Source organism: Pangasianodon hypophthalmus, chromosome 19 (assembly GCF_027358585.1).
Source record: "Pangasianodon hypophthalmus isolate fPanHyp1 chromosome 19, fPanHyp1.pri, whole genome shotgun sequence".
Lineage (NCBI taxonomy): Eukaryota > Metazoa > Chordata > Actinopteri > Siluriformes > Pangasiidae > Pangasianodon > Pangasianodon hypophthalmus.
The window spans coordinates 14,502,666-14,523,826 of NC_069728.1; the positions used below are offsets into that span (position 1 = coordinate 14,502,666).

General features: G+C 37.8%; 1 protein-coding gene across 3 annotated transcripts in view; it reads right to left on the reverse strand.

Annotated features, from left to right (window-relative positions):
• Positions 1–21,161, reverse strand: part of LOC113531878 (serine/threonine-protein kinase D3) — a 57,719-nt gene that overhangs the window by 20,177 nt on the left and 16,381 nt on the right. For all 3 annotated transcript variants that reach the window (XM_053242093.1, XM_053242094.1, XM_053242092.1), the window contains exons 3-4: positions 6,478–6,616; positions 1,268–1,399 (exon numbers count right to left, since the gene is read on the reverse strand). In XM_053242093.1, the coding sequence (XP_053098068.1) occupies positions 1,268–1,399; positions 6,478–6,616 (271 nt within the window). The remainder of the gene's footprint in view (positions 1–1,267; positions 1,400–6,477; positions 6,617–21,161) is intronic.

Below are 21,161 nucleotides of genomic sequence, written 5' to 3' on the forward strand. Positions count from 1 at the left end.
ACAAAAGCTTTTTGCTGTTACGTTCCATCTTATTTATGTCCTACTTCATCAGGGCTGTGTAGTCATGATAATAGTCATGATAATACTGCAATGTATGTGTGTGTGCGTGTGTGTGTGTGTGTGTGTGTGTGCGCGCGCACTGTCTGCTCCTTTACACTGCAGCAGAGCATTAATCTTTGTTTTCAAGTTCAGTCTCGGAAAAAAAAAACTTGATTTAAAACTGTCCCACAGGCAGTCATGCAAATATTACTGAATAACTTCTTATAATCAGCAGCTTCACGATATTACGATTACCAGGATATTTTCTCGACAGGTTATTTTTAGAATTCTTTTATGAACTGACTATACAATAACATGCACTATTGGTTCTTAATTAGCTATCTCTACATCCTTCAAAAAAAAAAAAAAGAGGTACTTTAAGGGTTATTCATTTAGTTCTTTGTATAGCTAAGGATTCTGGTTAGGAAGCTCTGCTCTAGGGTTCCTCATGAAGCGCAACCAAAGAGATTAAAGGTTCTAGCTTTGTCCTTTTTAAAGATAAAAGATACATAAATATAAGATATATACAGTTTATATACAATTTATTGCTTTTATGAAGCCATAATGAAGCTCAACTTCTGGCTATTTGTCGTAATTTAGCTGCATTAAAAATACCAATTATATCTTTAGCCAAAAACAGGTAGAAACTAAAACAACTGTATCAGCTTTTTAAAGTTAGTCACAGTGTCTAATCTGAAGGCTTTAACCACTGACTACCAAACACAGATTAAATTCAATTTACATCTATTGGTGTCTACAAGAAGCCTTAAAAAAACCTTAAAGGTTGTACTAGGGGAAAAAACGTAAAGGTTGTACTGTATGTAGTAGATCCCTACAGCAGAGTGTTTCTTTATCAGAAATGGTTCCAAACAGGAAGCTAAGAATCTTCTCATTTGGAGTTTTGGATATCTTAAAGATGCACATGGAAAAAAGCTGATGGCAGAAAATGTCAGACAAAAGTGTGTAAAGATACATAAAACAGGAAAATTGAAATCTCCTCTACGAGATCATGCGCTGTAGATGAACGAGGCCACTTTTTTCACTTTTCCTAATTATATTTCTTTATAGTGATATTGTGAACCTCAAATTTTTACTTGAATATCACACTGTGAAAATGTCAAACTGTATCACTGTGGACGTTGAACGATCTGTGAATAAATGAGTCTGGTTAAATGGTTTGGTTTTGTCAGATCAGAGGTCAAATGTCATTCGAGGTGGCAGTGCTCACCTTCACACTTGAGACCCTGACGCACGAGACCCCACAGCATCTCGCCGCAGTCATCGCAGAACGCCGGGGCTTTGTAGGAGTGCACATACAGAGCATGAGGACGGATCTGGAAGTCCTCAACGGTGGCAAGAGCTGCAAAGACAAGAAAATACACTGTAACAATAAAATAACCAGGAGAGTAAGAGGAAATTAAAGGCAAGAAATCCATCGCCTGTTTTCTTTTTTTTTTTCAGCTGTCCACTATAGCTGCAGATTCCTGTTCTTGGCTGACTGAGTGGATCCTGATGTGGCCTTCGACTGTTGTAGCTCATCTGCCTCAAGGTTCAAGATGCTGTGCATTCTGAGATGTTTTTCTGCTCACCATGTTTGAACAGAGTGGTTATAAGAGTTACTTCCTGTCAACCAACCTGGGCATTCTCCTCTGCCCTCTCTCATGAACAAGGCGGTTCTGCCTACAGAACTGCCGCTTACTGGGTGTTTTTTTTCCCACAACATTGTGTGTAAATTCTAGAGACTGTTGTGTGTGAAAATCCCAGAACAGCAATTTCTAAAATACTCAACCAACAACCATGCCACAGTCAAAGTCACCGAGATCACATTTGTCCTCATTCGGATGTTTGAGCTGAACATTAACTGAAGCTCTTGACCTGTATGTGGCATTGCGCTGCTGAAACCTGATTGGTTGATTGGATAATTGCATGAGAAATATAGCTACACAGGCTATAGTTCTACAGGCTATTTGTGTGTTTGTTTATTATCATAACAGTTTCTTATCATAACTGTGGATCAGAAATTGCGATTTCAAAGTTTTCTCCCACCAGACCAGTACTAAAACACTGTCTGCTTCTTTTGTCCGAATTCCTTTGTGGTTTGTAAGGAGCCATGCACGATTCAGATCACAACAGCTATTTCCATGCAATCAGCAGATCGACACACAAAGAACGTCTTCACATCCACACAGCAAAACACCTCCATGGTAACGACATTCCTGACGCATCTACGGAGAGAAACACATTCGGAAGAGGGAAACTATTCAGAGGAGTACCAAAGATGTGAAGAAACACACACACACACACACACACACACACATGGACCAGAAGAACAGGACCCTGGCTCCCTGTTGAAACTCAATGTAACAGTAAGAGTGATAAATCAGTGGGAAATTGGTCTTTTATATGACGTTTTTTTTTCTGCATCCATATATTAAAAACTATTTCTTATGGAATATTTGTTTGAAAGCCTTCTTTTACATTTCTAAACTAAAATCATGCAAAGAGATTTTTGAAATAATTTAATTTATTTAACCATTTTATAAATCATAAGCTCAGAGAAGTAAATTAAAAAATGTCTGTGTCATCTAACCATCCTCAGACTGTACCAAAAATATTTTATCTCAGTGTTCTTATGAACTGATTAAAGGTATAATAGAAATGTTATGTATATCATGATTCAAAACATGATTAATATTAATATTAATATTAATATTAATATTAATATTAATATTAATATTAATATTAACTTTTGCCTGCAAAATCAACTTCCCGAAATGTCAGTGTGTTGTAACCGAGAGAGAAATGCTTCTTGTTTCCTTTGTGCTTCTTGCTTGTTTCCTTTCCTTGTGTCTTAGCTCCTCCCGCAGAGGATAAAAGGAAGTGATGCAAGGAACATAAACAAGGACAAGAGGAACTGAGGGCAAATGTGAAGGCAAATAAGACATTTTTGCTCACTCAAGTTTCACTTTAAAGCAGCGTCACGAATTGACGATTTATTACACAATTCTGATGCCTTTCAGATTTGGCTACGCACTTAAAATGGTGATGTTTTAGCCTTTACAACATTCAATCAAGTTTTTATTTGTCCCCATTGTTTCTTAATTTCCTTAATTAAGATGATTAATTTTGTATTTGCAGTTCTTATTAAAGTATCATTTATTGGGAGATGGAAAATTATACTATAGCCTTACGTCACACACAACAATTAAAAAAAAATTCCACAAAGGAAGCACCTGTGTATCCTGCGTATCTAGCTCCATGTCACGAGCTCAGGCAAGCAGGATAGAGGAGGTAAAGAGCTGTTACTTAGAGTATTTGGAAACAGCCCCTGTTTAGAAAGTTAGTTTGTTGTTATGTGACAAGAAACCATTGTGACAGGAAATGACATGACTAGGATAACTCCCGAAGACCTTCTGGGTTGTGAGTTGAGGTCAGTGAATGTCTCCAAGATATTAAATAATCTGAAGGTTTTATGATGTAATTTTAAGGTTAGTTTACATGTCAAATGGTCCGAACTCAGTCTGAAAATTCATCATATTTGTAAAAACAACTGCTAATAAAAAAGTACATCTGAAAATGTGAATTCAATGTAAATAACTTGCTAAAACAGGTGCCTTTGATAATGCTTTTCAAATGTTTTTAACATGTTACTTCTTTATGCTCGGGTGTTTTAATGGGTCTTTAATTTTATTTCAATGCTAGTGCTGAACTGTGACCAAATATTCAGGTAATAGAGATTTATTTTGTGCTAATGATTACACAAACACAGGAAATTCTAATTTGTCCTCTGGCCTCTCTATCTGTCACTCCCAGTGAAGGAGGCGTGGCCTCTGTGTGTGTGTCAGTCCCAGTGAAGGAGGCATGGCCTCTGTGTGTGTGTGTCAGTCCCAGTGAAGGAGGTGTGGCCTCTATATCTGTCAGTCCCAGTGAAGGAGGTGTGGCTTCTGTATTTTTCAGTCCCAATGAAGAAGGTGTGGCTTCTGTATCTGTCAGTCCCAGTGAAGGAGATGTGGCTTCGGTGTGTGTCAGTCCCAGTGAAAGAGCTGTGACCTCCGTATCTGTCAGTCCCAGTGAAAGAGCTGTGACCTCCGTATCTGTCAGTCCCGGTGAAAGAGGTGTGACCTCCATATCTGTCAGACCCGGTGAAGGAGGTGTGACCTCCGTGTCTGTCAGACCCGGTGAGGGAGGTGTGACCTCCGTGTCTGTCAGACTCGGTGAGGGAGGTGTGACCTCTGTGTCTGTCAGACCCGGTAAAGGAGGTGTGGTCTCAGTGTCTGTCAGACCCGGTAAAGGAGGTGTGGTCTCAGTGTCTGTCAGACCCGGTAAAGGAGGTGTGGTCTCAGTGTCTCTCAGACCCGGTAAAGGAGGTGTGGTCTCAGTGTCTCTCAGACCCGGTAAAGAAACAGAGAAAAAAAACGAGAGAGAAAGAGAGAGTGCGAAAGAGAGAGAAAAAGAGAGAGAGCAAAATAAAAAACAAATGTGCCAAGTTTGATGTGGTGCATGCACAAACCGAGCACGATGACAGAGCTGTGCACCAGAAGCCTGCAGGGAGAGGAAGTGGTGTTGTGTGTGAGTGTGAGTGTGTGTGTGTGTGTTTGCTCATGCGCCCGTGTGTGCAGTTCTCAGCCATAAGAACATTGTATGTGGAGGATACGAATGAAAGCCACAGCTGTTCAGGTGTTATGCTGAGTTTCAAAAAACTCTGTCAACATGCAACCGCAGTGTGCACAGCAGGAGGAAACAAGCGTCTAACCAGCAGCCTCAGGTGCAACACACACACATACGCACACACACAAACACACACAGGGCCTGGAGGAGCTCTACATGTGAAAAGATGGATCATACAGTGTAGGATGTTGGGGGTATATTAAATATAGTGCAAGTTCAAAGAATTGTTGTCAAATATATCCATTCGTGGTGTGATGGCACTCTAATTATACCTCAATCAGAGTAGCAAAATATATCAAAATAACTCTAGCCTTAACATTTCTAGAACCAAATTAGCAATATGTCATGCAATATATGAAACTAAACTGGTAAAGCTGTGAAGTGTGACAGTTATTGTTATTATACAGAAGATTTTTAGCAGTGTCTCAAAAATTGTGATTCTTCTATTTGACAATTTTCAGATATTGCACAGTCTGTGTGTTTTATTTTGTTTTTTAATTATGTGCCCTGGCTATTGCACTTTACATTTTACTGTCTCTCTTATTTGCTGCTATATAACATTTAAATATCAATGCATATACATATTCCCAATGTGATCACAGAAAGTTCATTACTCCAATGAAATTTTCATAGAGCTTGCCCACAAATATCAACATAGTTATAGCCTTTTAACTTAAAACTTTAAACTAGCCTTTTAAAATTTTAATTTTAACCATTGCCAGAGAGCATGTGTGCTGGTAAAGGGCTACAGACTGAAATATTGAGCTGACTTTTGATGTTTGTAATAACTTTTGATGTTTGTAATATTTCTGTTCATTAATTCTCTATATTGTATCTGTTCAACACATAAACAGAGGAGGAATGTTTACTTGTAGTGGAAAATGATAGATTGTCAAATTAAATATACTTTTTCCCAGAATAGCCGTTCATTAAAACCTACGAATATCTGAATATTAAAATTAGGCAGAAGGCACTTTCCTAGTAAATAAAACAAATTGGAATTTAGAAAAAAAAAAATAAACCTGTAATTTTATTTTCACATAACTTGTATGCACTCTCTTCCACACCTAAATACCCAGCGTCACTGACCACCTACTGACCACAGGTTCCTTTTCACCTGTTCCCTCTTAGTCTTTCTTCTACCTTATAACTTATACACTTTTCCTTGTAGTCTCTCACTGACTGAAAATCTGAGCCTTAGTTAATTCTTTATAGTCTGACCTTTTTATCTGTGTATCGCCTTTCTCTTGTTTACATTGTGTGCTGAGCCTGTACTAGTGTGTGTATCCACCACTGATTGTTTATGTGGTTTCCTGATCCCGGTCTAATTCGAGTCTACAGCATCCTGTTTGTATGCGCTTTTGACCTTTGACCTGTATCCTGGAATCTGTTTTCAGTAAAACTATCCTGCACATGCATCCTACCTCAAAGAGTAATCTGTTACACTTGTTTTCTCTACATATGTGAAGCTAATACTGTGAAATCTCTGTTTATCCATACGTTTGGTTATCAATAAATTGAAAGACAAGTATAACGACTTGAATATGATTATTTATATAAATTACATATATAAATTGCAGCTGCAATTACAAATGGCTGTCCATTTTTGTAGATTTTGTGATTATTTAAACTAAAATGTATTATGTGTAATACTTTTTAATGTAATACATACTCATACTATGAAGAGAGAATGGCAACTCAAGCAGCCAATCAGAAAAGACTGACCATAACTGCTGCTCCAATAAGAATAAAAGCCTGGATACAACTCACCTGAGAGCACCACCTCAATTAGATCTCCCTCATGGATGTCGTCAGCGGAGGTGAGCCGCTGCAGGATGTTCTCCGAGTTCAGGTCATGCCGGAAGAGCATGATCTTGTCATACATGCCAAAAAATCCACATTCTGGAAACTGTAACCAGATAAGGACATAGAGAAAGGCAATGTAATTACAATCTGTTTCTAAAATGCTCAGTTAGTTTACATAATCAAACCAAGGGTAAAACAAACTGAATCATAAAATTGCTCGTATATTAAATTATATGATATAAACCACATTCATTGACCCCAATCAGAAAGCCTGTCAAGTCAGATCAAGTCAAGTGGGCTTTACTGTCATAACTCTATATACGTTTCTCCATAATCATGGTGCAGCTCATAACAATAAAGTAGTACAGTACACAAGACTACATGAAGTGCAATAAAACACAGTGTGCACAGCATGAGATGAGTGCAGTAAATACACTGGACGGTGTATGTTAACTAGGCTAGTCCTGCCAGCTGAATAAAATTCTAAGCTGAATTTACTGCATGCTTCTTGTCCATTCCTTAAATGAGAGATATTCAATTCAATTCAATTTTATTTGTATAGCACTTTTAACAGTGGACATTGTCACAAAGCAGAAATTCAGAAATATATAAATTCCAGATATAAATTTATAAGATATAAATGTATCCCTAATGAGCAAGCCAGATGAGATAGTGGCAAGGAAATCTTCCTGAGACGACATGAGGAAGAAACCTTGAGAGGAACCAGACTCAAAAGGGACCCCATCCTCATCTGGGTGACACCTGATAGTGCGATTATAAATAATTCCCTTCTATAACTGTGTGCTATATAGTCAAAAAGGACAACTGTGTAACCAGGAACTTCATTAAAGTTTTAAAATGAAGTCTATTTTGTTGAAGATATCAAACTGTTCACTGATGGAGACTTGAGTGCAAAACTGAAAGATATGAAGCTTATTTCCTGTTAATATACAGATATTGGGCTAACTAGCAAACCCCGGATATTAAAGTGGACTAATTCCTTATATCAGGAAACTACAGAGTAAATTTGTCCTGCTGCCCGGCACATGGTTCACTCTATCTGCAACTTACACACTTACAAGTTTTAATGCTTTACATGAAAAGAAGATACAAATGTACAGTTTTCCTGTTACCCCAAGTGCAGTCTATCAGCTAGTTTGGTGTCTGACACTTGCTTTTTTAGTTTTGCACTGGAGCTGTAATTAATAGAAGTAATGTAGATCTATCTCACCCAAAATGTTTCATTAATACATGCCCAAATCTTTATTTAATTAATTCAAAGAATAGTTAAGCTCAGTAATCTTGTTTTTAAAGAAAATATTTAGTAAAATAGCAGCATGAGTCCATATGTACAAACATTAAAAAAATCTTCACACAGAGCAGATGGTAGCAAGTTAGACAGTTAATGTTAGCATACTAGCTTAAACACAAATTGAACTGGATAATAAAACACAGACAATGCAGACAGTAATTAAAAAAAATACACTCAGAAGAAGCGACCAAAAGTGAGTGTGTCATTCAACAAGCTAGCTGAAGTTAGCCAGCTAACTAGCTTGTTCTCTCAGCATTAAAGCTGCAGAAAGCAAGCAACCCTTTCCCCTTCAGCAAGAGCTTCTGTTTACGCTGTAGCTAGCTTAGCCAGTGTTAGCCTGCTAGCCTTCTCTGTTGATTTTGTTGCCTATCTGACTCCAGTGAACAGCAGAAAAAAGAAGAAGGGAAAAAAATAAAATGAAAATGTGTCAAGGATGCCTCTGATATTACAGCATTCAGCTACGTGCTGAAGTTTTGGTCATGTTTATAGACTACAGTACGTCACATTATGCCCTAAAACACATCAGCGGATCTCTGTGACAGGCTTTTGAGTGAGACAAAGGTCCATTGCCTGTTAGCTATGTTAGCCTCCAGTGCATAGCAAATGGCCGTTTCAAACACCAAATATGTCTTAGATGCTGGACTACAATAAGCTAATTTAAACAAATGATCAAAAATAAGCATAAAAAGAATGCAATATACACCATATTGTAAGTGAAAACTAATATGAGCAAATGGAAACAAGGCAAAGTATTATACTGTGCTAAAGTAGGTTAGAAAGTGACTCAGTGGGAATTGGGAATAAACTCGACTAGAGGCTATTTAGGAAACGGACAGCCATAAAAACAGTTCTTTAGCCTGGTTGTCCATGACTGGAAACTACAGAGTAAATTTCCAGATAATGGATAGTTTGTCCTGCTGCCTGGCACACTGCTCACTCTATCTGCAACATACGCAAGTTTCAACACTTTACAGGAAAAAGCATTACACAGTTTACCCCAAATATAGTCAAATAGCTGGTGTCTGACATTTGCTAATATAGCCAAAGTTTATCTCACTTCAAATTTTCCATAAATACATTACAAATGACTACATGATAAATAAAGGATTCAAAAAATCAAGATAGATATGAGATCATCCCGACTGTTCCCTATATCCAACCAATTAAACACAGAGACTGAAGACATAATATGCATAAATGACCATGTCTTCATGTAAAATAGGTCAGTGTCATGCCTGTTGTGTGTGTATTGTGTATTTTGTACTGTGTATTCACTTCATGAGCAATTGAAATAGGGCGAGTTGGAAACCTGAACCTCACAAAGCAGCCCAGTCATTCATTCATCTGCCCGTCATCATCAATAATGCCTGAGGCTCAGCTAATGACACCCTACAATCAGCATGAGGTATTGACACAACCTCACGGAAACCCGGGGTAATCCCTCCAGTGGAGCACAGCCTCAACAATATGGCATTATGTTGGAGAACAGTGGAATGATACGAAGCTAAAACAATGTAAACCATACAATCCAGTGCATGTGAATAAAAGAACAAAGCCTACTGGCCAACAGGACAATGAACGGTGCTGTCTCAGGATGCAGCCAGACTATTAGCAGACATGCTATACGCTGCGCTCCAGAGAGTCACGTAAATATTTCATGCTCCCCAACAGCCAAAGTACACGAAGCATTACTGCTAATATTTAGCACAGTAGTACGTGCTTTGCACTATTGCTAATTATCCAAAAGGGTGGCTATTAACTAGGTAATCTGCTTTGGGTTCTGAGGAAATGTTAAGAAAACTCTTAAACCTAACCAGTTTAATATATCTTAGCACTGTCAAATGGAACCGATCGTCTTTTCAGACACTGAAATGTAGCCTATACATCTAAGCAAAGTAAATAGATCAGATATTTGACATAACACATGCATTAAAAATGAAACCGTGTGTAAGTAAACCATGATCCAAAGACGACCGTGCCACCTAAAAAGCCTGTTTCATTTCATTATCTTCACCTACCACTGATTAGAAACATAAATGTTGCAATCTTTGCAGCAAACTGCCTACTGACTCATACAGTACGCTGTCACAAATAGTACAGGACAAACCATTGATTTTTCTCACGCCGCCTGAATATGTTATCAGTCACTAAATCCAGGTCACACTCTGGCTATCCTGACCAGCCCGCCTGGTTGATGCCCCTGGCTTTGGATAATGAAAGGCAGAAGTGCAGGTGGCAGCTTAGACAAAATAAAATAACACAATTTGTGAAGCCGAAAACAAATGAACGGTGTCTCAGGTGCCACATTAAACAGCAGGTAAAACGTCAAGGGAGTGACTCAGAGTATACATCTTGCCATATTGTCTGGACAATAAGTCACTCCAGTTTGCAAGCGTCACTCATCTAAATAGAGAAAATAAATAATTGTACATCACTTTTTATTTTCCATAATGTCTGCACTGGCTCCAAAACAGCACATCACTGCTTTTATTGGCTAGTCCAGTTTAGTTTTTGTCCCATTTGTGTTGTCATAGTCTAGCGCTGTACTGTTACAAGTCTTTGATACAGTCCTGATCTAAATCTCTCTGCCAAGCTTGGAAAATATCGGTACAAAATATCGATCCTTAGAATAAACTTATGAGCTTCTGTTTGTCCCATCATCTTTAAATGCTGGGTAACAAAATTAATTTCCATTAGCATGCCTACTGCTTTTCCAATGTTATGTAAACACCAGCTGAACAGTAGTGTACAGTGGTTGTTGATTTGAACCCCACATCTTACTGGCTTTCTTATTTTCCTGAAGCATTGCTTGTACCAGAGGCCTCATTTATAACATTTATAAAATAAAATAAAATAAAATAAAAAATTAAACATAAATGATGTAAAATGATGTACTTTATTACAAATAAATAAATAAATAAATGTGGACATACAACTGTGTCCTAAAAGTTTTTACAAGGGATTTATAAAGTGTCCAAATGTACAAAAAACTTTCTAAATCCTTACACATGTTTATTAATCACAAATCATCTTAAAATCATACACACATGAGCAAGTGTATAGACTCCACCTAAAGAATGTAATGTAACACTGGAATGAATAAAATTCCTCCGCCTGAAATTAGAATAAACCCATGAAATTTGATATTGAATTTAATCGTACAAATGTTTTATAAAAGCTAAGTAAACCTAGGTCTACTGTAATGGTGTGTTAATGGACATAGCCAACTAGACAAAAGGTTGCCACAGGCGTAGGCTACCTACAGTTACCACATTTGGTCAGTAAATATGGCAGAGGAAACCATGTTAACTTGAGCTTACCAGCCAAGTGAGTAATGCAACACTGTTACATTAACAGCCTAGGCTGTATAAAAGGGCAAAGGTGTAAAAGTCAACAAGAGAACCATAAACTAGCCAGTTAACTATTTTGCATGTGTATATACATACAAAGTAATTAGCAAGATAATTGTTAGCTTGTGGTGACCACCCCCTTTAGGTCTGTGCCCCGATCCTACCACCCCCCAACCCCTAACCCCGAGTTAATGTCCATGGAAAGAGGGTCAGCAAGGTAATTTGTAAACCTCATGCTACAACTCTCCGGTAATGATGTATGAAGGGCTGATGATTAGCAGGAGCTTCAACTCTTAATTTCCTGATAGTGAGATTGTGGCTTCTTTAAATCAAGTAACTTTTAAACAGTTACTCCATTTTACTCACTGAGCAGTGAAACAGCATTAAGTTACCACCTACAGTACAACCTACAATAAGTTCTACATCATTTTTCTCATTTAGCTGTTTTTTATGGCGTCATTGTTTAAAGATGGTTTGTATGTGTATCTTTTGAGTTATATGTAGCGGATTGAATTACATTTTGAAAGTATGTCATCTAACAATGCTAAGACAGTGCATTTCTGTATCATCTTCTGAAAATTGTCTCATTCTCATCTCATTTCTCTTTGCCATCTTGCTCCCCTGGTTTGATGGACAGCTCACAGATAGCTAAAACCTACCACTGTTCAGAAAAACCACTAATGTTCCAGGTTTTCAGAAGTCAGTCGTATGTGTGATGAGGTATAAATCAGGTTTAACCAGGTTTAAAGACAGTGATAAAACAGCCCTGGCTAGCTAGATACGTGGGGGTGGAGGGGGTTTGGGGGGGGTCATTATTGTGTAACTCTTCCAGTTTCGATTTGCTGCAAGGAGTGAAATACCAAGAAACTGATCTGAAGAAAAATCTTCTTCCCCAGAGATTCAACCAATCGGATTTGAATGTATGTTCACTAAAGGTGCTGCATATATTAAGATAACCAAATTTCACATAAATTTAAATAAAACTTCCACCTGAATCATCAAATTTTCACTTCTCCAAATAAGCAAGTGTTTTCGGACTGCCTGTATACACACACACACACACACACACCACACCATGCACCTCTCTAAGTGCCATTTGTCACAACGTCAAAAGAGGAAACAAAGGTTTAGAAAGTGATTCAGCTAATGCTGTGGCAGCTCACAAATCTTTCACCTCGCTCGAGTGATCAGGAAAACACAACAGGAAGCACGGCTGACTGGATCTGAGCCACTGTGACGCCGAGCTCCGTCACCAGGAAGGAGGAGGCCCAGCGTGAGATACACAGCCACAATGACTCCCACCCTCACATTGTGAAATACACTAATGTCCTTCAGGGATTAGGGCCTTTCCCTTGACATCTGAGTTAATCTAGCACCTATACTACAAAGACTTCCAAAGCAATTGTCTGTGTGTTTTGCTAGTATATCCTGAGTAACATGGGGAAAAACCAGGTTTGGCTTCACTGTTTGAGGCAAATCTTAAACCTTACACTGTTACCCCTTTTCCCACTAACATGGGGTCAGTACTGGTTCTGGTCTGCTCACTTTAGTCAGAAAGTGTAATGGAAGTTGTGCAGAGAACCTGAAGCAATTCAGCTGTTGTTGTGAAAATAAAACGCCCCACCCCCAACCAGTGTCACTGGTTCCTCAGTTTCAGACCAGTGTGTTTATGGCATCAGACCTAAAGACTGAGAACCAGTTCTTTTGTGGTGGAATGGTTTGAGTTTAGGTCCTGACGCCTTTTTGTCTGTTGAAAAGCACCTCACAAATGATCCACTGATTTACAGCCAGTCAGTCCCTGTGAAGAAGCTGTGGTCTCTGTATCTGTCACTCCCAGTGAAGGAGGCGTGGCCTCTGTACCTGTCAGTCCCAGTGAAGGAGGCATGGACTCTGTATCTGTCAGTCCCTGTGAAGAAGCTGTGGCCTCTGTATCTGTCACTCCCAGTGAAGAAGCTGTGGCCTCTGTATCTGTCACTCCCAGTGAAGGAGGTGTGGCCTCTGTATCTGTCAGTCCCAGTGAAGGAGGCATGGACTCTGTATCTGTTAGTCCCTGTGAAGAAGCTGTGGTCTCTGTATCTGTCACTCCCAGTGAAGGAGGCGTGGCCTCTGTATCTGTCAGTCCCCATGAAGGAGGTGTGGCCTCTGTACCTGTCAGTTCCAGTAAAAAGAGTTGTGGCCTCTGTGACCTGTGACATGTCAGTCTCAGTGAAGACTGAACAGTTCTCTGTACATGTCCGGTCTTTCCGGACATCATGAATTTTCTGAGACCCCAAGCCTTGACTACATTACATTTTTTGAGACTCCAGATTTGAAACTGTAACCTTTGATACGGCTCAATGCGAAGCAAAGGTATGGTATATCCTTGTCGTGTTTATACTTGGCAGCAGTGGAAATGCAAAACATCCCTGTCTGTCAGTCAAACTATAAAATGTTTAGTGATTTCACGCACAGCAATGTTAAACACACTGATGAGCTTGGTCTCTCTTAAAACTTTCCACCACCATCATGATTGGTGTCATGAGCTGTGTCTCAAATCGAAAACTCTGACCTTACATTCAAAAGTACTTACTAATCTAGAAAATCCAGAAGGCTGGTGCATAAAACAGACCTTACAGTAGGTTTGCAGGCAACGTGAGAGGTTTTTAAAATTCAAACACTAACTGTAATAGGAAAATTGGTTAGTGTTCAATTCAATTAAATTTTTATATATAGAGCGTATAATGGACAAGCAGGTTTACAGAAAGCTTTAAAGGATATAGAATTTAAATTAAAATTTTAAATTGATCCCTATTGAGCAAGCCAGAGGTGACAGTGGCAAGGAAAAACTCCCTGAGACGACATGAGGAAGAAACCTTGAGAGGAACCAGACCCAAAGGGGAACCCATCCTCTCCTGGGTGACACCGTATAGTGCGATTATAAATCATTTCTCTTCTATACCTGTATACTATAGTCAAATATTGTCAATTGTGTTAACAGGAATTATAATAGTGCCAACTGTGTTAACATGAAATTGAATATGTTAGTACTCAATAACTGTTTAAGATAGTACATAAGTATGTGATTTGTGGCACAACACTAGCTTGTTTAGTGGAGGTAGATGGAAGGGCAAATGTGTCCATTTTAAGTCTGATATTTCTAATATTAATTTGTAAAATAAATAAATGAAACAAAAGAGGAGATTGTGAGTTTCTCTCACGACCCCATTTGTAAATCAAGCGACCCCATATGGGGTCACAACCCCTACTTTCTGAACCCCAGACTTAAAGCTAACGTTAATACCTTTTTTGATTAAAACAGAACTGCCTGAATGACACTGCATCAAAAATTTATTCTAAAAGGATGCGAGTAAGTTATGTAAAGGCAAAAACTCACATTAACATTTTACTCACATTAATTCAAAAAAGTGGAATGTTATTTTTCTCATGTCTCCACACATAAATAATGCTCTTGCTTAAGCGCATGGTTCACAGTGAAATAAAAAAAACCCAAAACAAAACAAAAAAAAACATAAAACGAGACCGAGACCGAGACATCATTCAGTCTGCTGCGGTGCTGAAGGCCAAAAGCCCTGGACGCTGATGTGTGTCCATCGTTACCCAAACTCGCACACACAGCTGCATTAGCATCTCCTTGGATACCTGGGAGAGCTTTACCTGATCTTTGGCCTGTGTAACCATGGTAGTGTTGCAGCATGCACAGACACACACATACACACACACACACACACACACAAACACACACTGCGGAGGATGTCAGCTAGAGCCTAAAGGAGTTACATGTTGTTGGGCAGAAAGCAGACCATTTTTTCCATCCTTGATAATAATCATCAAGCTTTTGAGCCACGGTTTGAAAATAACAGGGTCATTAAATCCATTAACAGCTGACTAAAACTCCACTGCTTAGACATGAGCGTGCACAAAGCATTAAAATCTGGCTAATGGATAAAGGGCGCAGAGTCGTGCATATGCGTGTGTGTGCGAGCAAGCATGAAAAGACGTGTGTGCGTGTGTGTGTGTGGCCTGCTATCGTACAGAGAAAACCAGACCATGCATATGATTTTGTGATTTGCAATACATGTCTGGTATTTTTTGCACTGCAATGTGAAATGAAATATATACAGAGTATAAGATATAGTAATTAACTGAAAAAAATAGACATTAGACAGTGTTTCAGATTACTTCTTCTTGGAGTTTTCTATGCAAATGTAATCCTAAGGAATTAAAATGAGTAAAAATGTAAGTAGCTCATGTAAAATACTAATTCAATGGTAGACAAATCAGTAGCTCAGTCCAAGTTGTCCATTTTTTGTAACTGCTCTCTGGACGAGTGATTCAGTAAGCTACAACAGGTTATATACAGTTGTTTCCAGATCACCCCGCATCACCAACCCATAACAATACAAGTGCTCGAGTACTCCTTTGTTTTCTCTACAAAGTACTCAAGCTTCTGAAATAACCAAAATGCACATCCCTACTGGTAATGTTGGTTTTCTCTTCATTATATTTGAAAAAGAACATATTTGCTAGCATATGATGGTAAATATATATCAGGGGTACAGAGCACAGGAAGTGATGACATTCATTCATTTATTTATTCATCTTCAGTAAGCACTTTATCCTGTCAGGGCAGCAGTGGATCCAGAGCCTATCCCAGGAACACTGGGTGAGAGGCGGAAATACAAACTGGATAAGCATCCAGTCCATCAAAGCAAAGTACACACACACACACACACACACATTCACATATAGTGTATCCAATCCACCAGAGAACCCGTAAGAAAACCACAAGGACATGGAGGGAGAGAACATAGGAAACTCCATACAGAGAGTAACCCAAGCTCAGGATCGAGCCGGGGACGCAGGAGCTGTGAGGCTAATTGTAGTCCTAATGAGAAAAGCTACGAAAAACAAGTGTAATCATTTGATAACCCATGATAAAAGGTTGGGAGCAAGAAGGTTTAATATCAGCACAAGATTTAATATCAGCACATGCCTGGTGTGCAATGAGCAATCAATCATGTTTTAAAATGTCTGCAAGCAACCACACATGCACACACGCGCGCACACAAACACACACACTCACTTTGACTTAATGTTATTGTGGATCAATGAAGAAGACTGTTCTTCTGTAACTCTACGACTATTGATTACCACAATTCACAATTTGGCAGAAAGGCAATTCACAATATCTTCTTGGAGACTAATTAACATCTAGCATTGAATTACCTAGCATGTCTCGAGGTCTCATTTCACACCTGAGCATAATGCTTTTAGTGGATGAATCTTTAAAAAACAATTAAAGAGGGACTGTGGGATTAAATCATTGCTGCTGAACAAGAAAAACCCACATGAACCGGCAGTTAGTTATGTAACAAGCCTGCTAGTGTTATAGCCTATTTACTGTATCATAGCGTAAGTAACGAATAAACCACAACGGGGTGAGCTGTTATAGGAAAATAATGTGGCACGGCATACCTTGAAGTATGACAGCACATCCTGAAGTGTTTATTCCTCTCATACCACATCAAATTGCCAACAATAACAACTTTTTATTCATTAGTTACATTTAGTTACATTGTTTTGTATCACTTACATTATAGCAGTTATAAACAGTCATTTCCTCACCAGGCTTTTTTTCCATTAACCTGAAGTTAATAAGACAAAAAAAACCTTCTCAAGTCGCAGAGAAAGTGAAAAGCGTAACGTATTCTGTCTTGAAGACTTTCCCATGGTGGAAAACTTAAATGTACAGTTTTACCTCTGACTGTAACAAAGCGCTGACACTGGAGACTCCTTTATCTCCTCACAGAAAACTTCGCTATATCAACAATTACATATTTTTTTTTTGTTAAATTACAATATAGGTTTTTTATTTGTTTATCATTAGGCTTAGATTATGTGGAGTGTCTATCATACAAGTGCCCGTAAATGAGCTGTTACTACACTAACAATGACATATTTGAAGCAGTGCATTAATCTAAACCTGCGAGTTACATTTCAGCTGAAACTACTCTCAGAGCTGCTGTCACAGAATATTAAAGCCATTAGAAATTCAAAATGACTCTATACACCTTTGACTGGTTAACGCTGGATTTAGCACCTTGTGTAGTGTTTGCTTCACTATTTCTGGAGGGTGAAACTACTCAAAAATGCGATGAAAACTGTGTATCCTCAGTGTTTGTACATATGCTTTACACTGATATTAACTTGTTAGTTTGTCATAAAGAACTCCTGATACATTCACCTCATCCTGATGTGTAAATAAAATTAAAATATCAATAATAATAGTGATATCACAAAACAAAATCACACCTATTGCCTTTAAGTACAGCCGCGTAAGCCACGACAGGTCACAGCTCATTTTCACAACTGTGCTTCACAAACTCATCGCTCATGGTTACAGTGACTGTATAAGCACCGCCATGTCCCACAGCCGAGACGGCAGCAACACATCACACCAACTCAGCAGCACAGACACCTGATCATATCAACCAATAACACTCAACCAAAGTCAGCTTCCTGTAATACTATTACCAAATAAAGAATGAATGACCACGAAGGATTTCAGTGTTGCCAGTCTGCATGTTATCAGAACTGCTAGAACATGGTTGCTTTTCCCATTATAAATGTAAGTACTATTTGGATGGGATTTCCATCCAAAGATTTCCTGACATAGACCTGTTAAGTGTGATGAATCTCATTTCACTTGAGTGAAATAGGAAATGTACCAAACAGTTTAAAAGTAAGATTCTCCAGAAAAAAAGGAAGCAGACCCTGACGGAACAGCCTCAAAAAATCCCTACGTTTCCAAACGCATTTAAATACAGATTCAATGAAAATCCATATTAAAATCAATTTAACAACAATGACTAATGTTTTAAATGTATAGTCAAATGTTTATTTAATAATATACAGTATGTATTCGATACTTTTCTTTGTATTTCCTTGAAATAAATATTTGTGTACACACATTTCTGAACATTTATAGATATATCGATATAAATAATGTTTTCTCTATTTACGATTAATGATACTATTCAAATTCCTCAAATTCCTTAAATATACTGTATTCTCTTAATTTTATATATATATATATATATATATATATATATATATATATATATATATATATATATACACACACACACATATATATATACACATATATACATACACTTACTCACTATAGTGTAATGATGATTCATATTCAAAAATTAGAATCAAGCATATTCAAAATTACTGATGACATCCATATGTTAACAAATCACCAGGACTGCTCAGACATCAGCTCAGAGAACAAACACGTGGTTCAGTGAGGAACTGTCGTCATTCACACACCACCTCAAAATAGACTCTCTGTCATGGTGTTTCGCTGGTATTTCATTTATGGCAGCAGTTCTCCTGCACTGCTGAGGCTGAATAATCCTCTGTGTGCTTACGCAAGGTTCTATGCTAGCCCAAAGATTTTCAAAGCTGAAGTGTGTACAAAGTGAACAAGGGGTAAGTGTGTCCATCAAAGCAAGCAACCAGCCTCTGAATACCATCACTGACCTGGCAAGGTAAAGTACTCAATAGCACACATGATGGAGAAGCAAACAGTAAAGAGGATGTGCTCGAGCTGTTTATGTAGAGTACGCCGTTTGCATTCGTGTGCCACAGTGCACAGTTGCTTCCTCAAAAAAAAAAGCAGAAAGTAATCACATCTTGAAACTCGAAGATATCGAATGATATAATTTTGCTGAGGTGTTGCTAACAAAACACCAACAAGGAATTACTATAGATTCAAGAGATTTGTGTTTCAAAAGATTTATAAAAAATGCAAGTATTTCACAAAGAAAAGAAAAAATAAAGCCACTGCTACAAAAATAGTTTTAAATGCCCAATCAATTTCTTTGTACCGTGAACAACAATGGAGTTATGAAAGCACAGACACCTGACAATAATGAGTGTATCTTGTTATTATGTTATTATATTATCGTATTATATCATCAATACACAATGGATGTGACACGTAAGCAACACATCTGTGTCAAGTAAGCGACCATCTGTCCAATCTACACCGCTCGCAATCTGAAAGCAACACTGGCGCAACAGCAAGCTTCATTTTCTAAGAGTTTCTAACAGGATTCATTTTCTAAGAGTGTCGATTAAACCTGACGAATGGGCCAGTCAAACTTGAAGCAGCTGTATTTACAACATAGTTCACTTAAAAATGTGTCATTCCTGTTCGTCATGTTGGTCTAATGAGCATTAGAGAAAAGAAAGCGGACATTTGGACCATGTTGTGAATTTGAAAACACCATGGGAAAAAAAATGTATTAAATAAGACACTGAAGGAGACTAAAAACTAGTATAAATGTCACACATTAAGACAATAAATTCTGGCAGGAATCTGACAGCTTTAGACCTACCTTCTAAATCAGGCAAAGGTGGCCTACCTAGAAGCTCTCTTCTTGAATTAATATTTTAAAATGTACACATTATTGATATTGCACACACTCTATTTCACACTATATCACACAACTAATTATTGGCACATAGCTAGTACAAAATGGCAATTTTGTAAGACAGATCACTTATAAATCATGTATCTATAACCATTTATGTAGCTTATAAAAAAGTGAAGTACAAACTAAATGAGTGCAACTTAACTGATCACTTCAGCAACACTAACACACTGATACAACATGTAAGGAATAAAACACTTGGGGAGGTGATGATTACCTGGTGCTCTACATCCCATAAAATATGTTTTTTAGTGACCTGTTTTTCTGTCTTTTGATTGGAAGAGGGTGATAAAAATACTAAAAAAAATATCACATCATGGTGCTTGAAGACATTTCTATAATATACAGTATGCACTACAATATATAGATATTTACATTTACCTCATTTGGCTGATGAAACGCAACTTGCAATTGAAACAGGATACAACTGAGCAATTGAGGCTTGAGGCTACGCCTTGCTGCAGCAGCTTGGCAACGCTGGGTTTTGAAATCATGACCCTTCTGACCAGTAGCTCAATATCTTAACCACCGAGTCATTACTAACCTATATAGGTTTGCTAACAATGTCCCAGCAATACAGTAGTGTTTCAAAACCTTTAGATCCTTCATTTAATATTTACAAAAATGTATTTTAAAAAAAAGTTTAACTTTGAAAGGAGAAAAAAACTGCAAAAAAAATCTGTAAAATTAAAAATATATATTTTACAGTTTAAAAGACAAAATTTTAACATCATACAGCAGATTACAGTCATTTAAACATTTAAAATGTAATAAAAACAATTTCTACAATATTTTAAGAAAGTATACTGTGATATAATTTAATTAATATGATATCAATATCTTCATATCTTCTAGCCCTAGTTTTGTTAAACTATTTAAGACTTAAGAGTGATGGTCTTCACAAGTGCATTTAAACAAATTATTTTATCTTTATCCCAGCCCCCCTGCACCCTCGAGCCAAACAATTGAATCTTTGCCCTCACAATGTAGTGTCATATGAAAATCTAAAAATTTGCATTACTTGGTTGTTATAGCTCATAATCCTCTGTTCCAGATTTACTTTCTTCACAGCTGCTTTGACCTGGCAATTTTTCCCTGTGTGAGTCACGCACTCAACAATCATTTTGTCATTAACTCAAGTTAATATTAACTCGTGGAGGCACAAGAGCCAGGAAGGGTTAAAGCTACTGAACCAAAACCAGTCATAAGTGAATGTGCTGCTACATGAAAGTCAGCATGACCCCTTTTGTATAAATTTCCATCAAAACAACTCACTTCAGTGAATTCCACTCGATTCACGGTTCATTTTCAGTTCAAATTATACAGCAAATCCACCTTGTGTGCTCCAGTAGCATAGATGGACTACTAAGGCTGTATACTCTACAGTTTAATTTGACCAATGAAACAACAGTATTTATGAGATAATAGGGTTAACAGTAGAGATGTGACTGATGTTATATCCAGTATAGGTATTAGCAG